At 38.6% G+C, this 17,713-nt stretch overlaps 1 protein-coding gene across 1 annotated transcript; it reads left to right on the plus strand.

The window, feature by feature from the left end:
- The first annotated feature begins 2,160 nt into the window (after positions 1-2,160).
- LOC112035137 (uncharacterized) lies at positions 2,161-4,170 on the plus strand. The gene has a single exon (XM_024067969.1). It carries the CDS (start codon positions 2,161-2,163, stop codon positions 4,168-4,170), a length of 2,010 nt encoding a protein of 669 aa, XP_023923737.1.
- Positions 4,171-17,713: the final 13,543 nt, after the last annotated feature.

A 17,713-nucleotide genomic window follows, 5' to 3' on the forward strand; every position in this document is an offset into this window, starting at 1 on the left:
ATTTCCCTCGAGCCTAGGCCCCACCGCTTTGAGATGGTTTAATGGGTTACAGAAAGGTTCCATCCATAATTTCGTTGGGCTGATACAGGAATTCAGAGTCTAGTTTGTCACTTATAGCCGTGTACCACAACCGGTAGTTGCATTACTGTTCATGAAAATGATGGTAAGGGAAACCCTTCGCAGTTACGCCAGCCAGTACTGGGAACTTTACAATGAGATCAGTGGAGGGAACGAAAAAATTGTTGCGAGTACTTTTAGAATGGGATTGCCCGAGGATTTTAGGCTGAGGGAATCATTGACTAAGAAGCCTCTCAAAGACATGAGGTAGCTAATGAGGCGTATTGAAGAATATAAACGGTTGGAGGATGACCGGCTACAAAGCAAAGGTAAAGCGCCAATGATAAATCGTCCTCGCAGAGTGGTTTTCAACCAAGGGCCCGGGGGAACTTAAAGATTCAAGAACTAGAAGCGCCAGTGAGAGAGGTAAACGTGACGTTTAAAGAGCTGGTGCATAGGATTGTAGACAAGATTAAGCATGAGCCATACTTCAGATGGCCGAACAGGATGGGTGGTGACCCCTTTAGGAGGAATCAGAACTTGTATTGCACTTACCAAAAAGATAAGGGCCATACCATCGAGCAGTGCCAAGTGTTCAAAGATCATCTCGGGCAGTTGGCCAAGGCTGGGTATTTAAAGGAGTTCGTGATAGACGCGGGGGACCAAGGAGAAGGGCAAGGTGCTCCACATCAGGGCAACCCCCTTCCACTCCCTCTCAGGATAATTGAGGTCATCCACGCTCCTCCAAGGAGTCTCACTGTGGCAAGGAAGAAAGGGGTATTAACTGTAGTCCCGGTGGAAGACAACCCAAGCGTACAACCGTCGGGGAAGAAGATGAAGCTTGCCTGAGAACCTATTGCTTTCGATGATAACGATTTAGAGGGAACGGTCCAACCTCACGACGATGCGTTAGTTGTTACTGCCCGGATAAGCGGCTTTTTGGTAAAAAGGGTGATGGTAGACCAGGGAAGCGGGGCCGATGTGATGTATCCGGACCTGCTCCGGGGGCTCGGATTGAGGAACAGGGACCTCTCTAAGTACAATACACCCTTGGTCGGGTTTGATGGCAAAGTCGTAATCCCTGAAGGACAAATCTCTCTGCCTGTAAATATGGAAGGTAAGGAGGTGATAATAACGTTTATAGTGGTGGCTGCTTTCTCCCCGTACACTGCAATACTAGGAAGACCATGGATTCACGTAATAGGGGCCATCCCATCCACACTGCATGTAAAAGTAAAGTTTCCTACCAAGCATGGTGTTGCTGTGGTAAAGGGGAACCAGCAGACGGTCAGACAATGTTTAGTCGCCTTAGTTAATTGGAGGAAGGAAATAGTCAATCAGAGGGAACATGCCAAGTAGAAGGACCTGCCACAGGGGGTCCCGTTATAGCAATTACAGGATTCCCGAGGAGACAGGGGGGTGGCTGTGCCAAGGAAATGATGAGAGTAAAGATACTCCCAAACGTTGATAGTGGATGCCACGTACGGGCATCCGAGGATGAATTTTCTAGATGCTTTTTGGGGGTATCACCAAATCGCCCTAGCACCTGAGGACCAAGAAAAGACGGCATTCATCTCCTCGGAGGCCAATTATCATTACACGGTGATGCCTTTTGGATTAAAGATCATCGGGGCCACGTACCAGCGAATGATGACGAGGATGTTCCGAGACAAGATAGGGCGTACGGTTGAAGTGTACATAGACGATATGGTGGTGAAAAGTAAGCGGGTGGCACGACATCTAGAGGATCTTCAGGGGGTGTTCGAGGTTCTACGGCAACACAAGTTACGTCTTAATGCTGAGAAGTGTGCATTTGGTGTGGGGGATGGAAAATTCCTTGGGGATCTGATCACTAACCGAGGGATAGAGGTCAACCCTGACCAAATTGAGGCTGTGAAAAGACTGAAGCTCCCGAGCAATCTGAAAGAAGTGCAAATGTTGACCAAAATGCTAGCTACCCTTAATCGGTTCATCTCCAAATTCGCAAATTGCTGTCGACCATTCTACAAACTTTTGAAGAAGTGGACTAGATTTTAGTGGAATGAAGAATGTGACAAAGCTTTTCAGGATTTGAAGGATTATTTGGTGCAGGCACCCATGCTAATGGCACCGGAACCTGGTGAGGATTTATTCATGTACCTGGCAGTATCCGAGCACGCCGTAAGCGTCATGCTACTGAGGGACCAAGGAATCCAACAACCAGTGTATTACATCAACAAGGCTCTAGTTGATGTCGAGACGAGGTACCTACCTCTTGAGAAGCTAGTGTTGGCCCTAATACATGCTACGAGAAAACTGCCACACTACTTTCAGGCTCTTACGGTTTACGTCTTGATCGTGTATCCCTTACAGTCACTACTGAAGAGATTAGATGTCACAAGCCGAATAGTAAAATGGGGGACTTGGCTTGGTTCTTTTGACATACAGTACAGACCACAAAGTTCGGTGAAGGGCCAAGTCCTTGCAGATTTTGTTGTCAAGTTCTCGTTGAAAAACAGTGGGGAGATAGTTTGCCATGTGGAGACTCGCCCGTGGAAAGTATTTGTGGACGAAGCATCGAGTGTCCCAGGAGCCAGTGCCAGGATCATTATTGTCACTCCTGAAGGAATTCGGTTAGAGCATTCTTTTAGATTGGGATTTAGGGCCTCTAACAATGAAGCCGAGTATGAGGCCTTGCTCACCGGATTAAGAGCAGTTCTGGAAATGGGAGCTTTGGACGTGGAAGTATATTCAGACTCTTGGTTGGTTTTTAACCAAGTACAAGGCAGTTTTGAAGCAAGGGATCCTCGAATGAAAGCATACTTGCAAAAGGCAAAGCAAATTATAAGCAAGTTTATTACAGCAAAGGTATCCCAAGTGGGCTGGGTGCAGAATAGACATGCTGATTCCTTAGCCACATTAGCATCATCGATGACCGAAGATGTTCCTCGAATAATCAGAGTGGAGCTTATAGCGGAACTGAGCATTCGTGTGTCAGACAGCGTTGGTGTCGGGGGGAATATAGTCGTCGTAGTTTCAGCGTCTAGGCCATGTTGGATGGACCCAATCATTGCCTTCTTGACTAAGGATAGAATCCTGGATGACGAAAATGAGGCCAGTACGATTCGTCGGACAACAACTCAATATTGGTTATCGATAGATGGCAAGTTGTACCGAAGATCTTTCGGAGGGCCGTACCTCCTGTGCTTGCACCCAGAGAAAGTAGCGGAGCTTTTGGCCGAGCTGCATGACGAGGTGTGTGGGAGTCATGTAGATGGACGCTCGTTAGCGCATCGGGCGATGACCCAAGGGTTTTGGTGGCCACAGATGCATAAGGACGCTATCGAGTACGCACGTAGATGTGAACGATGCCAAAAACACGCCTCGTTAATTCATCAACCGGCCGGTCAGCTGAACCCGGTCAGCAGTCCATGGCTATTTGCGCAATGGGGGCTGGACATTCTTGGGCCATTCTCCCGGGCAACCAAGAATCAACGATTTGTAATTGTGGCCGTTGATTACTTCACCAATTGGGCGGAAGCCAAAGCTTTGGCCAATATCCATGATACAGACGTGAAGAAGTTCATATGGAAGAATATAATCACAAGATTTGGGGTGCCGGACTCACTAATATCCGACAATGGACAGCAATTTGACAATAAAGCATTCCGCGCTTTTTGTAGTGATCTCAATATCAAAAACAGGTACTCCACTCCGGCGTATCCGCAGAGTAATGGTCAAGCCGAAGCCACCAACAAGGTAATCTTGAGCGGGTTGAAGAGAAGGCTGAATGGTGCCAAGGGTAAATGGGCTGAAGAACTCCCGAACATTCTGTGGGCATACCAAACAACCCCTAGGAGATTCACGGGGGAGAGCCCGTTCTCCCTGATGTACGGAGCAGAAGTTGTTATACCAGCCGAGGTGAATCTGTGCAGTGCACGGGTTGCAGGATTCGATCCCACCAAAAATGACAAGATGATGGTTGGGCGCTTGGATGGGTTGGAAGAGTGCCGTAAAGCAGCGACTATACGGCTCACAGAGTATCAGCAAAAGCTTGCCCGGCAATATAGCGGAGATGTAAATACAAAGTTACCACTATCGCTGGCGCAGGGGCGTATTACTTGGAGGACCTAGACGAGAGGCCACTACCTCGGCTGTGGAACGTCAATAATCTTAAGAGATTCTATCACTGATCGGCTGAGCTTTAAATTGTAAGTTGAATGTAATACTGTATAGGTTGTGCTAATGAAGATGACGATGGTTACCCGTGTCAACTCTTTCAATTCCATTGTCGCTTCTCGGTTCGATCACTATTACCGAGCAGGTGGAAACCTTAGTGCTAAAAAAAAAAAAAAATCCTAAGGATAGAAGCTTGCTGCCCGGTTCGATCACTATCACTAAGCAGGTGAAAACCTTAGTGCTAAAGAAAATCCTAAGGACAGAAGCATGCTGCTTGGTTCGATCACTATCACCGAGCAGGTGGAAACCTTAGTGCTAAAAAAAAATCACTATCACCGAGCAGGTGGAAACCTTAGTGCTAAAAAAAAAAAAAAATCCTAAGGACAAAAGCCTGTTGCCCGGTTCGATCACTATCACTGAGCAGGTGGAAACCTTAGTGCTAAAAAAACAAAAAAAACTTAAGGACAAAAGCCTACCGCCCGGTTTGATCACTATCACCGAGCAGGTGGAAACCTTAGTGCTAAAAAATAATCCTAAGGACAGAAGCCTGTTGCCCGGTTCGATCACTATCACCAAGCACCGAGTAGGTGGAAACCTTAGTGCTAAAAAAAATCCTAAGGACAGAAACCTGCCGCCTGGTTCGATCACTATCACCGAGCAGGTGGAAACCTTAGTGCTAAAGAAAATCCTAAGGACAGAAGCCTGCCGCCCGATTCAATCACTATCACCGAGCATGTGGAAATCTTAAATTAAAATTCACTAAGTACGGAAGCCTGTATCTATGTAAACCTTAAAATTATGTATAATGGAAAAACAATGGGAATCAGTCCTCGGGCAGAGGGAAAGCTAAAGTTGAGCCATACTGGAGCCTGTCCCCCGCACAATTCCCATGATGTTCAGCAACACATGAAAATAGAAGGAATAGTTAAAAGAAACAAAAACAAGTTTCAAACCACTGTTTGGCCACCACAACCCAGCGACCATAGGACAACAAAACCAAATTTAAAGATAGTATTCGGTCGCCACAGCCTGGCAACCATGGGCAGTCCTTAATAAATAATGAAACTAGGTGAAAGCAAACATACTAAAAGCAGTAAACAAAACGTAAAGGTTAGGCTGCAGGGGGGAGTCTTCGGCCACGCCCATCACCTGAAGGGCCGCCAACCACCCCTTTCCAAACCTATGAAGCCGCGCCTGGTGGACAACGAGCTCTGCAGACTTTTCGGCGTCCGCAAATCCCTTGTCATACCACTTATTCTCACAGGCTCCAAGGGCATATTTAAGGTCCGCGATCTGATCAGCTTGGGCCAGATTGAGGCTGGTTGCTTCTGATAATTTCAGCTCGGCACCTTCCAACTGGCCTTCCATCTTGTCCACCTTCTCCTCGGCAAGCAGCCGAAACTTCTCCGAGGATTGGGCCTTCTTCTCTGCAGCTTTGGCAGCCTTGGCCCTTTCCTTGGCCGTAGCATCCACGACATCCTTTAACGCCTTCTCCCGGTCAACATCCTCTGTTAGCCCCATCAACCTCTCGCCAAGCACGTGCATCATCTGTGCAGACTGTTAACGTGTAGACAACAAGTGTTAGAGGATCAATCAAGCACTAAAGTAAGTAAGGAAAAAATTGAAAACTTGTTGCAATGGTATGCCACTGTAGCCACCTCACCAGCGAATCCTCATCACCATCCACGAAGAACCGCATATCCTCCGGCAAGAGGAAGCCGTGCACCAGGCTCTGAGCTACCCTTCCGCCATGGCCCTTGTCCCACGCAATGATGCTCTCGAAAGATAGCAAAGGACCATCTCCCAACTTGAAATCTAGCTGCCAAATGGTCTCGGTTCGGGATAAGGATGCCGCGTCCTTACGGCCCTTCACATGTGGCCGAGGATCTCCCTCTGGTTCCCTTATTGTAATTCCCCCTCGGGGAGGAGATTTGACGGGAACCTCACAGGGGACCTTCGAGGGGGGATCCCCGAGCTTTTCCTTCTTTTTGGGACGACGGGAAACGAGGGGGAGGGGAGCCTAAGTCCCAGCCTGTGGTTGGGCCATAGTACCCACACCGGGTATAAAGCGGGCAACTGACATCCTCCATCTAGTCACCATTTCCTCCTCCTGTGCAGGTTTAGCTCAGACTTGATCTCTTTGAGCTTGATCTTCTTCCCCTTCAACCGCAACGTGTCCCCGCTCCCGCAGGGCTCGAGAAACCCTCTCAGCTGACTCATCCCTGATTGGGCCAAGACTGTTTGCGGTTGTATAACGAGGGCCAACGTCTCGGGCTTCGCCAGTGGTCAGCGAAGGAGGAAGAAAACTGGCGTGCCGAACGTCGATATAGGACAGCAACGGACTGTCCACTATAAGTGTCGGGCCAATGGGCTGCCACGTCTTGTACACGGGGGTACAACCAAGTATGAGGTGCGAAGCTCGGAGTTGTCCGTCAGTATGAATGAAAATTTCGGACCTTAGTACAAAATTTAAGTCCCTCACGTGCACCACCCTGATGTCCGGGGTAAACAATTTCCTGTCTGTCGAGGAAAACACAGTGAATCAATGTCAGAACAGACGAAACAACAAGGAATATATAGTGATAATAGTAATAATGAGCAGTGAAGATAGTGAATGAACGGTACGAACCCACATCTCGCTTTGAAAGGGGGGTGGGACTTTGCTGGCAAACCAGTTGCCGCGCACCTGGACAAATTCCCTGGCAGAATTTTTGTTGGAGTTAGGCAGGCAGGAGATTAACCATACCCTTTTATCTCTAACTTTCAAGTAATAATTGGTTTTTTCACTACCACACAAACTGTACATGTGGTTTATATCATGGTGATCCAATTGCAACCCAAATATTTGGTTCAACCTACTAACACAACTCACTATCCGGTAAAAATTGGGGGGGAGTTGGTCGGGGCTTATCCCGTAGTACCTAAGTGCGCTAAGTAAGAAAGGGTTTATAGGGAACGTAACCCCACCCTCCAAAATCACCATTAAAGGGAAGAAGGCAATGTTATTCCCTCTGTGGAGAGAAAAGAATCCCCCTGCATGGACAGAAAAACATACTATGATAGTCCGACAGATTAAAAAATATGTTAAACAACTCCCTTGTATTGTTATTCCTTCACCTCATGCTTTCAAAATTGTTGAGACAGATGCTACTAACATAGGTTATGGTGGAATTCTAAAACAAATAGCAAATAATGATGCTAAAGAACAAATTGTTAGATTCCATTCTGGCTCATGGTCAACTACCCAGCAGAATTACAGTACTATTAAGAAAGAAATTTTAGCTATTATATAATGCGTTTCAAAATTTCAAAATGATCTTTTTAATCAAAAGTTTTTAATCTGCGTTGACTGTAAAAGTGCTAAAGAAGTTTTACAGAAAGATGTTCAAAATCTTGTTTCCAAACAAAGTTTTGCAAGATGGCAGGCTATTTTAAGTGTTTTTGACTTTGATATTGAATATATTAAAGGAGAATCCAATTCTATTCCTGATTTCTTAACTCGTATTTCTACAGGGAAGATGAGTTCCCCTACAGAAAAGAACAACTCCCCGAAACCCAGAACCAGACAGTCTTATGCTGCTCCACCAATTCCTCCTCCCCCTAGCAGATTTCTCCCTTGTCCCTCCTTCAACTCACCTAGTTTCTCTTCAAACAGACCCCAAGAAAGAACCGCAATACCCTGCAGCTCAAACCTTTTTCAACCGCTTTCCCCAAGCCCCAATCCAAAAACCAAACAGTCTTATGCCATGCCCTCAACTCCTCCAACTTTAAAAACACAATTTAACATAGTTGCCTCTTCTTTTCCTCCGTTAACTTCTCACCAATCAAATGACAGACCCTCCACCTCTCAAACCCAAACCCAAGCCCCAAAAGAAGATCACAGTGTTGAACTCCCAAAGAATTCTTGGAATTTTATCCTATGGATCGAAAGAGAATACCAGCACATTACAGATCCCCTCTCACTAGTTAGTCAGTTGTTACCCCCAGGATGGGAACATCCTAAGACAGAAACACTAAAGACCCGGACATTCTATGAGTTCATTTTAATTGACACAGACTCCATCCTACTTACACACATGCCTTGCTCTCAAGACTCAGACAGAGTTGGTTATTCTAAAATAGTCATAAAACAAATCCTCACCCCCTCATAGTGAAGGGTAGAGCCCTGGATTCCTAGGAAATTCTCCCAGATCTTTCAGCCTCAATTCTATAATTATTATGATTACATGGAAGCATGGGACAGATTTCTTTTATTCCAAAATAATATTTATAGACACACTTGGTTTTTCTGATTTGATATGTATAGAAAGAAACATATGATGATACCAAGATGGTTTATTGACTGGTGGACTTCTTATGGTCCTGAAGCTATGATTCTTCCTCCTGACCTCCTCAAAGTCTATGAAAGTTTCAAGAAAGAACCAAATATACCGCATCTCAAAGATTTCCCACATCTTTTGCAGTTCTTTTATAGGTTTCAAGATCTTCCATGGATTATCAAATGGGAATACAAGATAGAAAAGCATCCTCAATATCCTTTTCCTATGCTTAGTAGAAAGTTTAAATTAAAATGGTGGAATAAGTTTAATTTTGACCATATTGCCAAGAATTACAGGAAAAGACCTCCTCCTCCCAGACAGAAAATTCTAATTTCTTTTTAGAAAAAAGTTAAGTCCAGTGCCAACTTGCCTCCGTCTCAGACAGAAGACAACTTAAAAAGCAACAGCTTGAAGCTGCATCACAGATATCAGATGAAGAAGGAGACACAGTAATGGAATCGTCCCCTCCAAACTACAGGACTCATCCAGAAGCATTCCAAGATTCTCAAGACCCCTATGACATATGACGGATAAGACAAAATGATAAAAGATCCAAAAAAATATTTTGACAGGATATTATCCCGATAGCTTTCCACAAATAAGTCAAAAGCTCCTTTTGAAAGACAACTATTCACTAGCATGCGGACTGACAGACTCCAAGACAGACTACTGTTCAGGATTTACTTTTACTATTCAAGATTCCACAAGATTCTACCGACAGATTAACTTGAGTTCACTTTATCTAACTCAGGTTACTTTTGAAGACTTACCATAGTTTACTTCATCTATAAAAGGACAGGCTCTGAAGACAGAAGGGAAGTCCAAGTTTTAGGTTCAAAAATCAGGTCTAGTTTGGAGGTCCAGAATTAAGGTCCAAAAATTAGGTCCATTAACTACCCAGGAGAGAGCACAACAGTAATATGGAAGCATAAACAATGATAAAATAGATGATAAAGAAGAAAATAGCAAAATAGATATATTCAAAAATAAGTTAAAACAGAGTATTGAATATGACAACAGAAACTAGTAAAATCTTACTTGAAAATACTTCTGTCTTTGATTAAACTTGAAAACAAACTGTCTTTGATACAAGCTTGAAAATAAACACTGTCTGAAGAATTACAAGATTACAAAGTAAATTGTCTGAGGAGAAAGGTTACAAGATTACAAAAGGAGAAGTTACAAAAGTCTTTCTAAGAGGGAAGGCTATTACAAAGGATATCTAAAGGCTTTAGGAATTTTGGACCTAATTTTTGGACCTTAATTCTGGACCTCCAAACTGGACCTGTCTTCTATCTTCGGAGCCTGTCCTTTTATAGATGGAATAAACCATGGTAAGTCTTCAAAAGTAACCTAAGTTAAATAAAGTGAACCCAAGTTAATCTGTCAGTAGAATCTTAAACAGTTGGTCTTCAAAAGTAACCTGGGTTAGGTGAAGTGAACCCAAGTTAATCTGTCAGTAGAATCTTGTAGAATCTTGAACAGTAAAAGTTTTACTATTCACGAACAGTAGTCTGTCTGAGAATCTTTTAAAGTCTTTTACGCATGCTGGTGAACAATAGTGTCTTAAAATCTGTGCTGTTCTGAGCACGCATGCTAATAGACAATATCTCTTGTCTCTTGGACTGTCCTGGACTAGTCTGGATCAGAAAATCATTCTTACGTGTGGATTAATATTGTTCTGGCTCACGTGATCTGTCTGTGCTTTCTGTAGTTGTCTATTATTTTGTCTTGATAATAGCATAGCTATTCTGTCATTATGTCTGAGAAATCTTTTTGATCACCACTTGAATACATCTTCATGTATTCTGAAGGGATATTGTCTCTATTGAGACGCCTTCATGCTTTGACTGAAATCTTATTTAAAGATTTCTATTTTGGCAAAATATGGTCTTAAAGTTTAGCCTTAGAATGGCTATCTTGCTTGCCAGGCAATTGACCGTTAATTTTTGTTGAAAATTTAGACCCCTTAAACACACAGATTGCGTAGCCTAGATTAATTAGCCAAGTTGTTACTTAGTCAAATTATGCAATTCTAGGTTAAAGCAATCAAATAATCATATCAAGATATAAAGCAGCGGAATAATAAATAACACAAGATATGATCACCCAATGTGCAGCTAAGCTCACGTCGGCTCAAGTAGGTAGGATATGCACGTGTCAAGTAATATAAGTTTAGTAACTTCTTAATTGCAAAGAAATAAAACTCATACATCTACCATCCATGGCTCTGATACCATTAACTACCAAGGAGAGAGCACAACAGTAATATAGAAGAATAAACAATGATAAAATAGATGATAAAGAAGAAAATAGCAAAATAGATATATTCAAAAATAAGTTAAAACAGAGTATGGAATATGAAAACAGAAACTAGTAAAATCTTACTTGAAAATACTTCTGTCTTTGATTAAACTTGAAAACAAACTGTCTTTGATACAAGCTTGAAAATAAACACTGTCTGAAGAGTTACAAGATTACAGAGTAAACTGTCTGAGGAGAAAGGTTACAAGATTACAAAAGGAGAAGTTACAAAAGTCTTTCTGAGAGGGAATTATAGAAGTCTTTCTGAGAGGGAAAGGTTATTACAAAGGCTATCTAAAGGCTTTAGGAATTTTGGACCTAATTTTTGAACCTAAAACTTGGACTTTAAGTTGGGACCTGAGAATTGGACCTTATCAAATAGACCTTTAAGGGGTGTTTGGTTCGTATTTTCAAACAACTATTTTCAATTTTTAAACAACATTTCACGCATTTCAACGTACTTTTTTACCTACACGTATTTTCACAAATGTTTTTAAACAAAAATTTTCAGTTTTTAAACACATGTACCAAACAGACCCTTAGTATTTTATTACTATTTGAAATGTAATTAGCAATGTATTACTTTTTTGAAATTCGAGTTCCATAAAATATAGCACAATGTCACAGGGAACTCCAGTTTTACAAACTCAATTTCCATGTAAGAATGTATTATGTATGCCATACATGAGAGTATCCATGTAACATATATATGGTTCGTGCTTCAAGTTTTGTAAAGAATATTTTAACAATTATCAAATAATATGTTGTATGATATTTTTATTTATTTATTATTTATTTTTTGAGAAGATCCTCCTTGTATGAACTTAATACAACGGCTCACAATATTTAGTGCTCAATAATTGTGGCTGAAGGTCATGTGTAATGCTTAATCTTATAAGGTTGAGTTGATGTCACTTGTAGAAGAAATTGAAAAATCCTATGCAATAACGACAAAATGTAGATGTGTACAAGGAAATAGAAGAAATAGTAAGTAATGTATAAAATACACTAAAGGGTCCTTGTATAGTTTTCCATTACATGAAGGTGCACGAAGTAACATATTATGGAACTTTTTCTTACATAAACTCAAGTATCACAAGGAACTCGAGTTTCTTAAACTTAAGTTTCGCGTGGCATTTTTTAATTAAAATAATTCACGTTAGTAGCATCTTTTATGGAATTTGAGTTTTTGAAACTCGAGTTCCATGTTAAATTTGAATTTAAAAAAAGTGCTATATTACTAAATATTTTTTAAACAGTGGTAAAACACTAATAATTTTGGCTAACAGTGGTATTTGGCCATTTTGGCCTGTGAAGTTGGGGTTACAACTAGTTTGGTTTGATGAGTGAAAAATTGGAGAGATAAAAAAAAAAAAATGGATGAAAAAAATAAAAGAATAAAAAATATTTAATTTTCTCTTAAATGTGTTTGATTGGGAAGATATAAAAAAGTAAGACGACGAAAAACTCATTTGTTAGATAAAAAGAGAATTGAACAAATGAAAAATGAAATTATCATAAATTTACAGTCATGTCCCTATTAAATAAAACAAAAACTAATACTTTTTTTTTTCCCTTAAAAAGTTGTATATAAATTGGACTTCATATATAAATTGTACTTTATATATAAAAGATAAAATACTATTTTGGTCCCTAAACTTTAATAAAAGCTTGTTTTTTGTCCCTAAATTTTATAAAGTACTTTTTTCATCCCTAAACTTTGTAAATAGTTTTTTCAATAGTTTAGAAACAAAAAAAAAGGGATAAAAAAGAACTTTTTTCAATTTTTTGTATTTTTGACAAAGGTATTACTGAAATTGGTGGGAGAGTTTATCTTGGACTTTTTTTTTTTTTTTTTTTTGGGATAAAATTATCTTGGACTTTTATTAGTCTTTCTTACATAAAAGACATTTTTATGCAAACCGTTATTATAGATGTTAATCCTTTTTTTTTTTTTTTTTAATAATAAAAGTTATAAATGNTAAAGGTGAATTTAAAATTTCCATCTTTCTTTTTAATTCTGCGAAACTATTATCTATCATGGATTTCTCAATTAATTTTAGTCTTTCATCAATTTCTTCTTTTAAGCTATAATTTTTGTTTTTCCTACTTTTGTTGACTATTTCTCTTTCCTTTAGTCTATCTCTTTCTATTTCTTCTTTTTGCTCTAGCTTTGTACGTATAACTTGTACTGAACTAGCTTTTTGCTTTTCCACCACTTCTTTTGGACTATTATTATTATTATTAGTTTTCCAACAATTGTTGACCTTTTCTATCTCATCTTTTGTGTCTAGTTTTCTACATATGACTTCTATCTTTTGCTCATTTTGTCTTTCAATCTTTTCTAGCATTTCTTTTACTATGCCTTTCCTTATCATGCCTTTTTCTTTGTCTTCATTTATTATATCTATAGCACTTCTTTCTTTTATGGGATTCTTTCCTTTATGGGATTCTTTCCTTTATCTTTTATACGTGTTGCACTTTCCTTACTTGGGTTAGTTTTCCTATCAACTCTCTTGTCAACTGCTTTTAATGTTTGTGAGTCTATTTCTTTGTCTTTAAATGTTATAGGCGTAGCTCTGTTAGTTGCTTTTGAATTATCTAAAAAGCTGTCTTTCCTACTTTTTATCATATTCATTGATATGTCAATACTTGCAGAATTACGCTCTTGACTATTATGCCAATTATCTGTCATAGTATTAGTTAAAGGTGATCTATAATGGGGTTCAAATTCTATTTCTTTTTCTAAAGGTAAATTTAAAACTTTCATTTTTTCATAGAGGTCCAAAAACCTATCATTTTTTCTTTCTACTTTAGTATATGTTGTAGATCTTTCATCATTTTCTAAAGATTCTAATTTTTTATTAATTATGTCTAAGAAGCTGTGTCTATTAGGCTGTCGGTTGAATTTATCTCCTGCTAATATACTCCAATTTTTTGCATTATAATTATAATTATAGTCATCCATATCACTGTCAGAATCAGAATCTGTTTCATAATCCATATTACTGTTTGACCAGTTATTGTCTATATCTCTCATGCTATAACCTTCATCATAATCTATATCACCATAGTCCATGTTTCAAATTACTGTGTGCCTAGCCTAAGTGTGAACAAGCAAACAGATTATGAGCTGATAAATGTATTTATTCTCTTTCTAAGCAATTAATAATTACTGGCAGAACTTATTACTAACCACTGGTATCCTTGCTATCGGGACCACCTCATCGGGAAACTCTATTGCGGGACCACCTAAACAACGCCAGTTCGTCGGCTAACAAAACGGGCTGACCAATGCGACACTATCGTTTGCCAACGAGTGTAAGACTGACCCACGCTATCAAGGAGCAAGTAGTGGCTATGCAGTAATATAAGTTCCTAGTAACTTCTTAATTGCAAAGAAATAAAACTCATACATCTACCATCCATGGCTCTGATACCATTAACTACCAAGGAGAGAGCACAACAGTAATATAGAAGAATAAACAATGATAAAATAGATGATAAAGAAGAAAATAGCAAAATAGATATATTCAAAAATAAGTTAAAACAGAGTATGGAATATGAAAACAGAAACTAGTAAAATCTTACTTGAAAATACTTCTGTCTTTGATTAAACTTGAAAACAAACTGTCTTTGATACAAGCTTGAAAATAAACACTGTCTGAAGAGTTACAAGATTACAGAGTAAACTGTCTGAGGAGAAAGGTTACAAGATTACAAAAGGAGAAGTTACAAAAGTCTTTCTGAGAGGGAATTATAGAAGTCTTTCTGAGAGGGAAAGGTTATTACAAAGGCTATCTAAAGGCTTTAGGAATTTTGGACCTAATTTTTGAACCTAAAACTTGGACTTTAAGTTGGGACCTGAGAATTGGACCTTATCAAATAGACCTTTAAGGGGTGTTTGGTTCGTATTTTCAAACAACTATTTTCAATTTTTAAACAACATTTCACGCATTTCAACGTACTTTTTTACCTACACGTATTTTCACAAATGTTTTTAAACAAAAATTTTCAGTTTTTAAACACATGTACCAAACAGACCCTTAGTATTTTATTACTATTTGAAATGTAATTAGCAATGTATTACTTTTTTGAAATTCGAGTTCCATAAAATATAGCACAATGTCACAGGGAACTCCAGTTTTACAAACTCAATTTCCATGTAAGAATGTATTATGTATGCCATACATGAGAGTATCCATGTAACATATATATGGTTCGTGCTTCAAGTTTTGTAAAGAATATTTTAACAATTATCAAATAATATGTTGTATGATATTTTTATTTATTTATTATTTATTTTTTGAGAAGATCCTCCTTGTATGAACTTAATACAACGGCTCACAATATTTAGTGCTCAATAATTGTGGCTGAAGGTCATGTGTAATGCTTAATCTTATAAGGTTGAGTTGATGTCACTTGTAGAAGAAATTGAAAAATCCTATGCAATAACGACAAAATGTAGATGTGTACAAGGAAATAGAAGAAATAGTAAGTAATGTATAAAATACACTAAAGGGTCCTTGTATAGTTTTCCATTACATGAAGGTGCACGAAGTAACATATTATGGAACTTTTTCTTACATAAACTCAAGTATCACAAGGAACTCGAGTTTCTTAAACTTAAGTTTCGCGTGGCATTTTTTAATTAAAATAATTCACGTTAGTAGCATCTTTTATGGAATTTGAGTTTTTGAAACTCGAGTTCCATGTTAAATTTGAATTTAAAAAAAGTGCTATATTACTAAATATTTTTTAAACAGTGGTAAAACACTAATAATTTTGGCTAACAGTGGTATTTGGCCATTTTGGCCTGTGAAGTTGGGGTTACAACTAGTTTGGTTTGATGAGTGAAAAATTGGAGAGATAAAAAAAAAAAAATGGATGAAAAAAATAAAAGAATAAAAAATATTTAATTTTCTCTTAAATGTGTTTGATTGGGAAGATATAAAAAAGTAAGACGACGAAAAACTCATTTGTTAGATAAAAAGAGAATTGAACAAATGAAAAATGAAATTATCATAAATTTACAGTCATGTCCCTATTAAATAAAACAAAAACTAATACTTTTTTTTTTCCCTTAAAAAGTTGTATATAAATTGGACTTCATATATAAATTGTACTTTATATATAAAAGATAAAATACTATTTTGGTCCCTAAACTTTAATAAAAGCTTGTTTTTTGTCCCTAAATTTTATAAAGTACTTTTTTCATCCCTAAACTTTGTAAATAGTTTTTTCAATAGTTTAGAAACAAAAAAAAAGGATAAAAAAGAACTTTTTTCAATTTTTTGTATTTTTGACAAAGGTATTACTGAAATTGGTGGGAGAGTTTATCTTGGACTTTTTTTTTTTTTTTTTTTTGGGATAAAATTATCTGGACTTTTATTAGTCTTTCTTACATAAAAGACATTTTTATGCAAACCGTTATTATAGATGTTAATCCTTTTTTTTTTTTTTTTAATAATAAAAGTTATAAATGTTGATCTTTTTTTTTCTTTATATATATATATATATATATGTAAATGTTAATCTTTATTGTCTATGCCTCGTGGCAGTCGGCCACCTATTGCAACGATGCTCACGTCTCTATGTCGGCAGCTGAGTTTAGGTGTTGTGGAAGGGTGTTAAAAAAAAGGGTAACCTCTAATGTGTGACTAAATTGAGTCAGTTTTAATCTATTATAACCAAAGTTAGTGAAGTCGCCACCAATCATTAGGTTTTTTCTAAAGTGTGATTGGTCACTTGACTTTTTGATTTTATTATCAGTCTTAGGTTAAGAAAAATGGTCATTTTTCCTAATCTAATATGGATGGTAAAAATTCTTGATTCTTGAGTTCGGAAGTCTGGTTACATGTGGAGAAGGTGTTAGGCACCCCACAATGCATGTCTGGAGATAGTCCTTTATTTTGGTAAAATCTTAATTTTCGAACATTGACAATTAAAAACAAGCTATTGGCATTAGCTTTTAGGGCTTTAAAATAATAAGGCTTTAAGGTTTGATTTTGGAAAGGGATATGGTCTTTATCAATGCTATGCTAACACATTTGGAACTATTGCCAAATTTCCATGACGAAAATACGGTAGCATTTTGCCTTATTTCGTGGCGGAAATCCGGCAACATTTCGGGTCAGGTGCGTCATAACACACAGAATACTATTCTCACCAAGCTTTCGCTGTGAGAATAGGGCAAAAGGATGCACTTATGGTAAATATCTGACAGAGCTTCGTGTTTGGTGCACTATGGTGCACTAGCAAAGTTTCGTACCTATGTATATGGCATGCATCAGTATGTTTGTACTAGGGCAAGCCAAGGCTCACCAAAGCATCAAACACATTGACGCGTGTCACATACATAGGGAAACTAATGTCACTAGCTGACATGGATCGAGGCAATCATACCGCGATAATCATGCACACAATGTAGCATGAATATGCATTTACAGTAGTCACCTTAATTGCATACCCACCTTCCAAGCTCAAGAGCACCCATGATCATGAGGGGGGCACCCTTCTAACCATGTGAGTCCATCATACAAAGTGCTTGACCTTCTTTATACAAGCATATATATATATATATAGCTTGCACAATGCAAGCACATAGAGCAGGAAAAATAAACCCATCATTGCCAACATCCCAATGGTATGGCCTAAGTAGGGAAAAGTAAAGGTCAAACATTGCCATACCCTAAGAATGCGGCCCAAGCAAGATACAAGAAAGGAAATCCCTAACCTATAAAGCTATAGACATGTTTCTAAAGAAAATGGCTAAGAGAGAGAGATAACCACACGGAGAGGCTAAGCCTCCTAATCTATTGAACATTTCCCTTTTTGGGCTTGCTCCTTTTGCTTGCATTTTTGCCCTTTTTAGC

Source organism: Quercus suber, unplaced genomic scaffold (genome assembly GCF_002906115.3).
Source record: "Quercus suber isolate HL8 unplaced genomic scaffold, Cork oak 2.0 scaffold_403, whole genome shotgun sequence".
Taxonomy (NCBI): Eukaryota; Viridiplantae; Streptophyta; class Magnoliopsida; order Fagales; family Fagaceae; genus Quercus; species Quercus suber.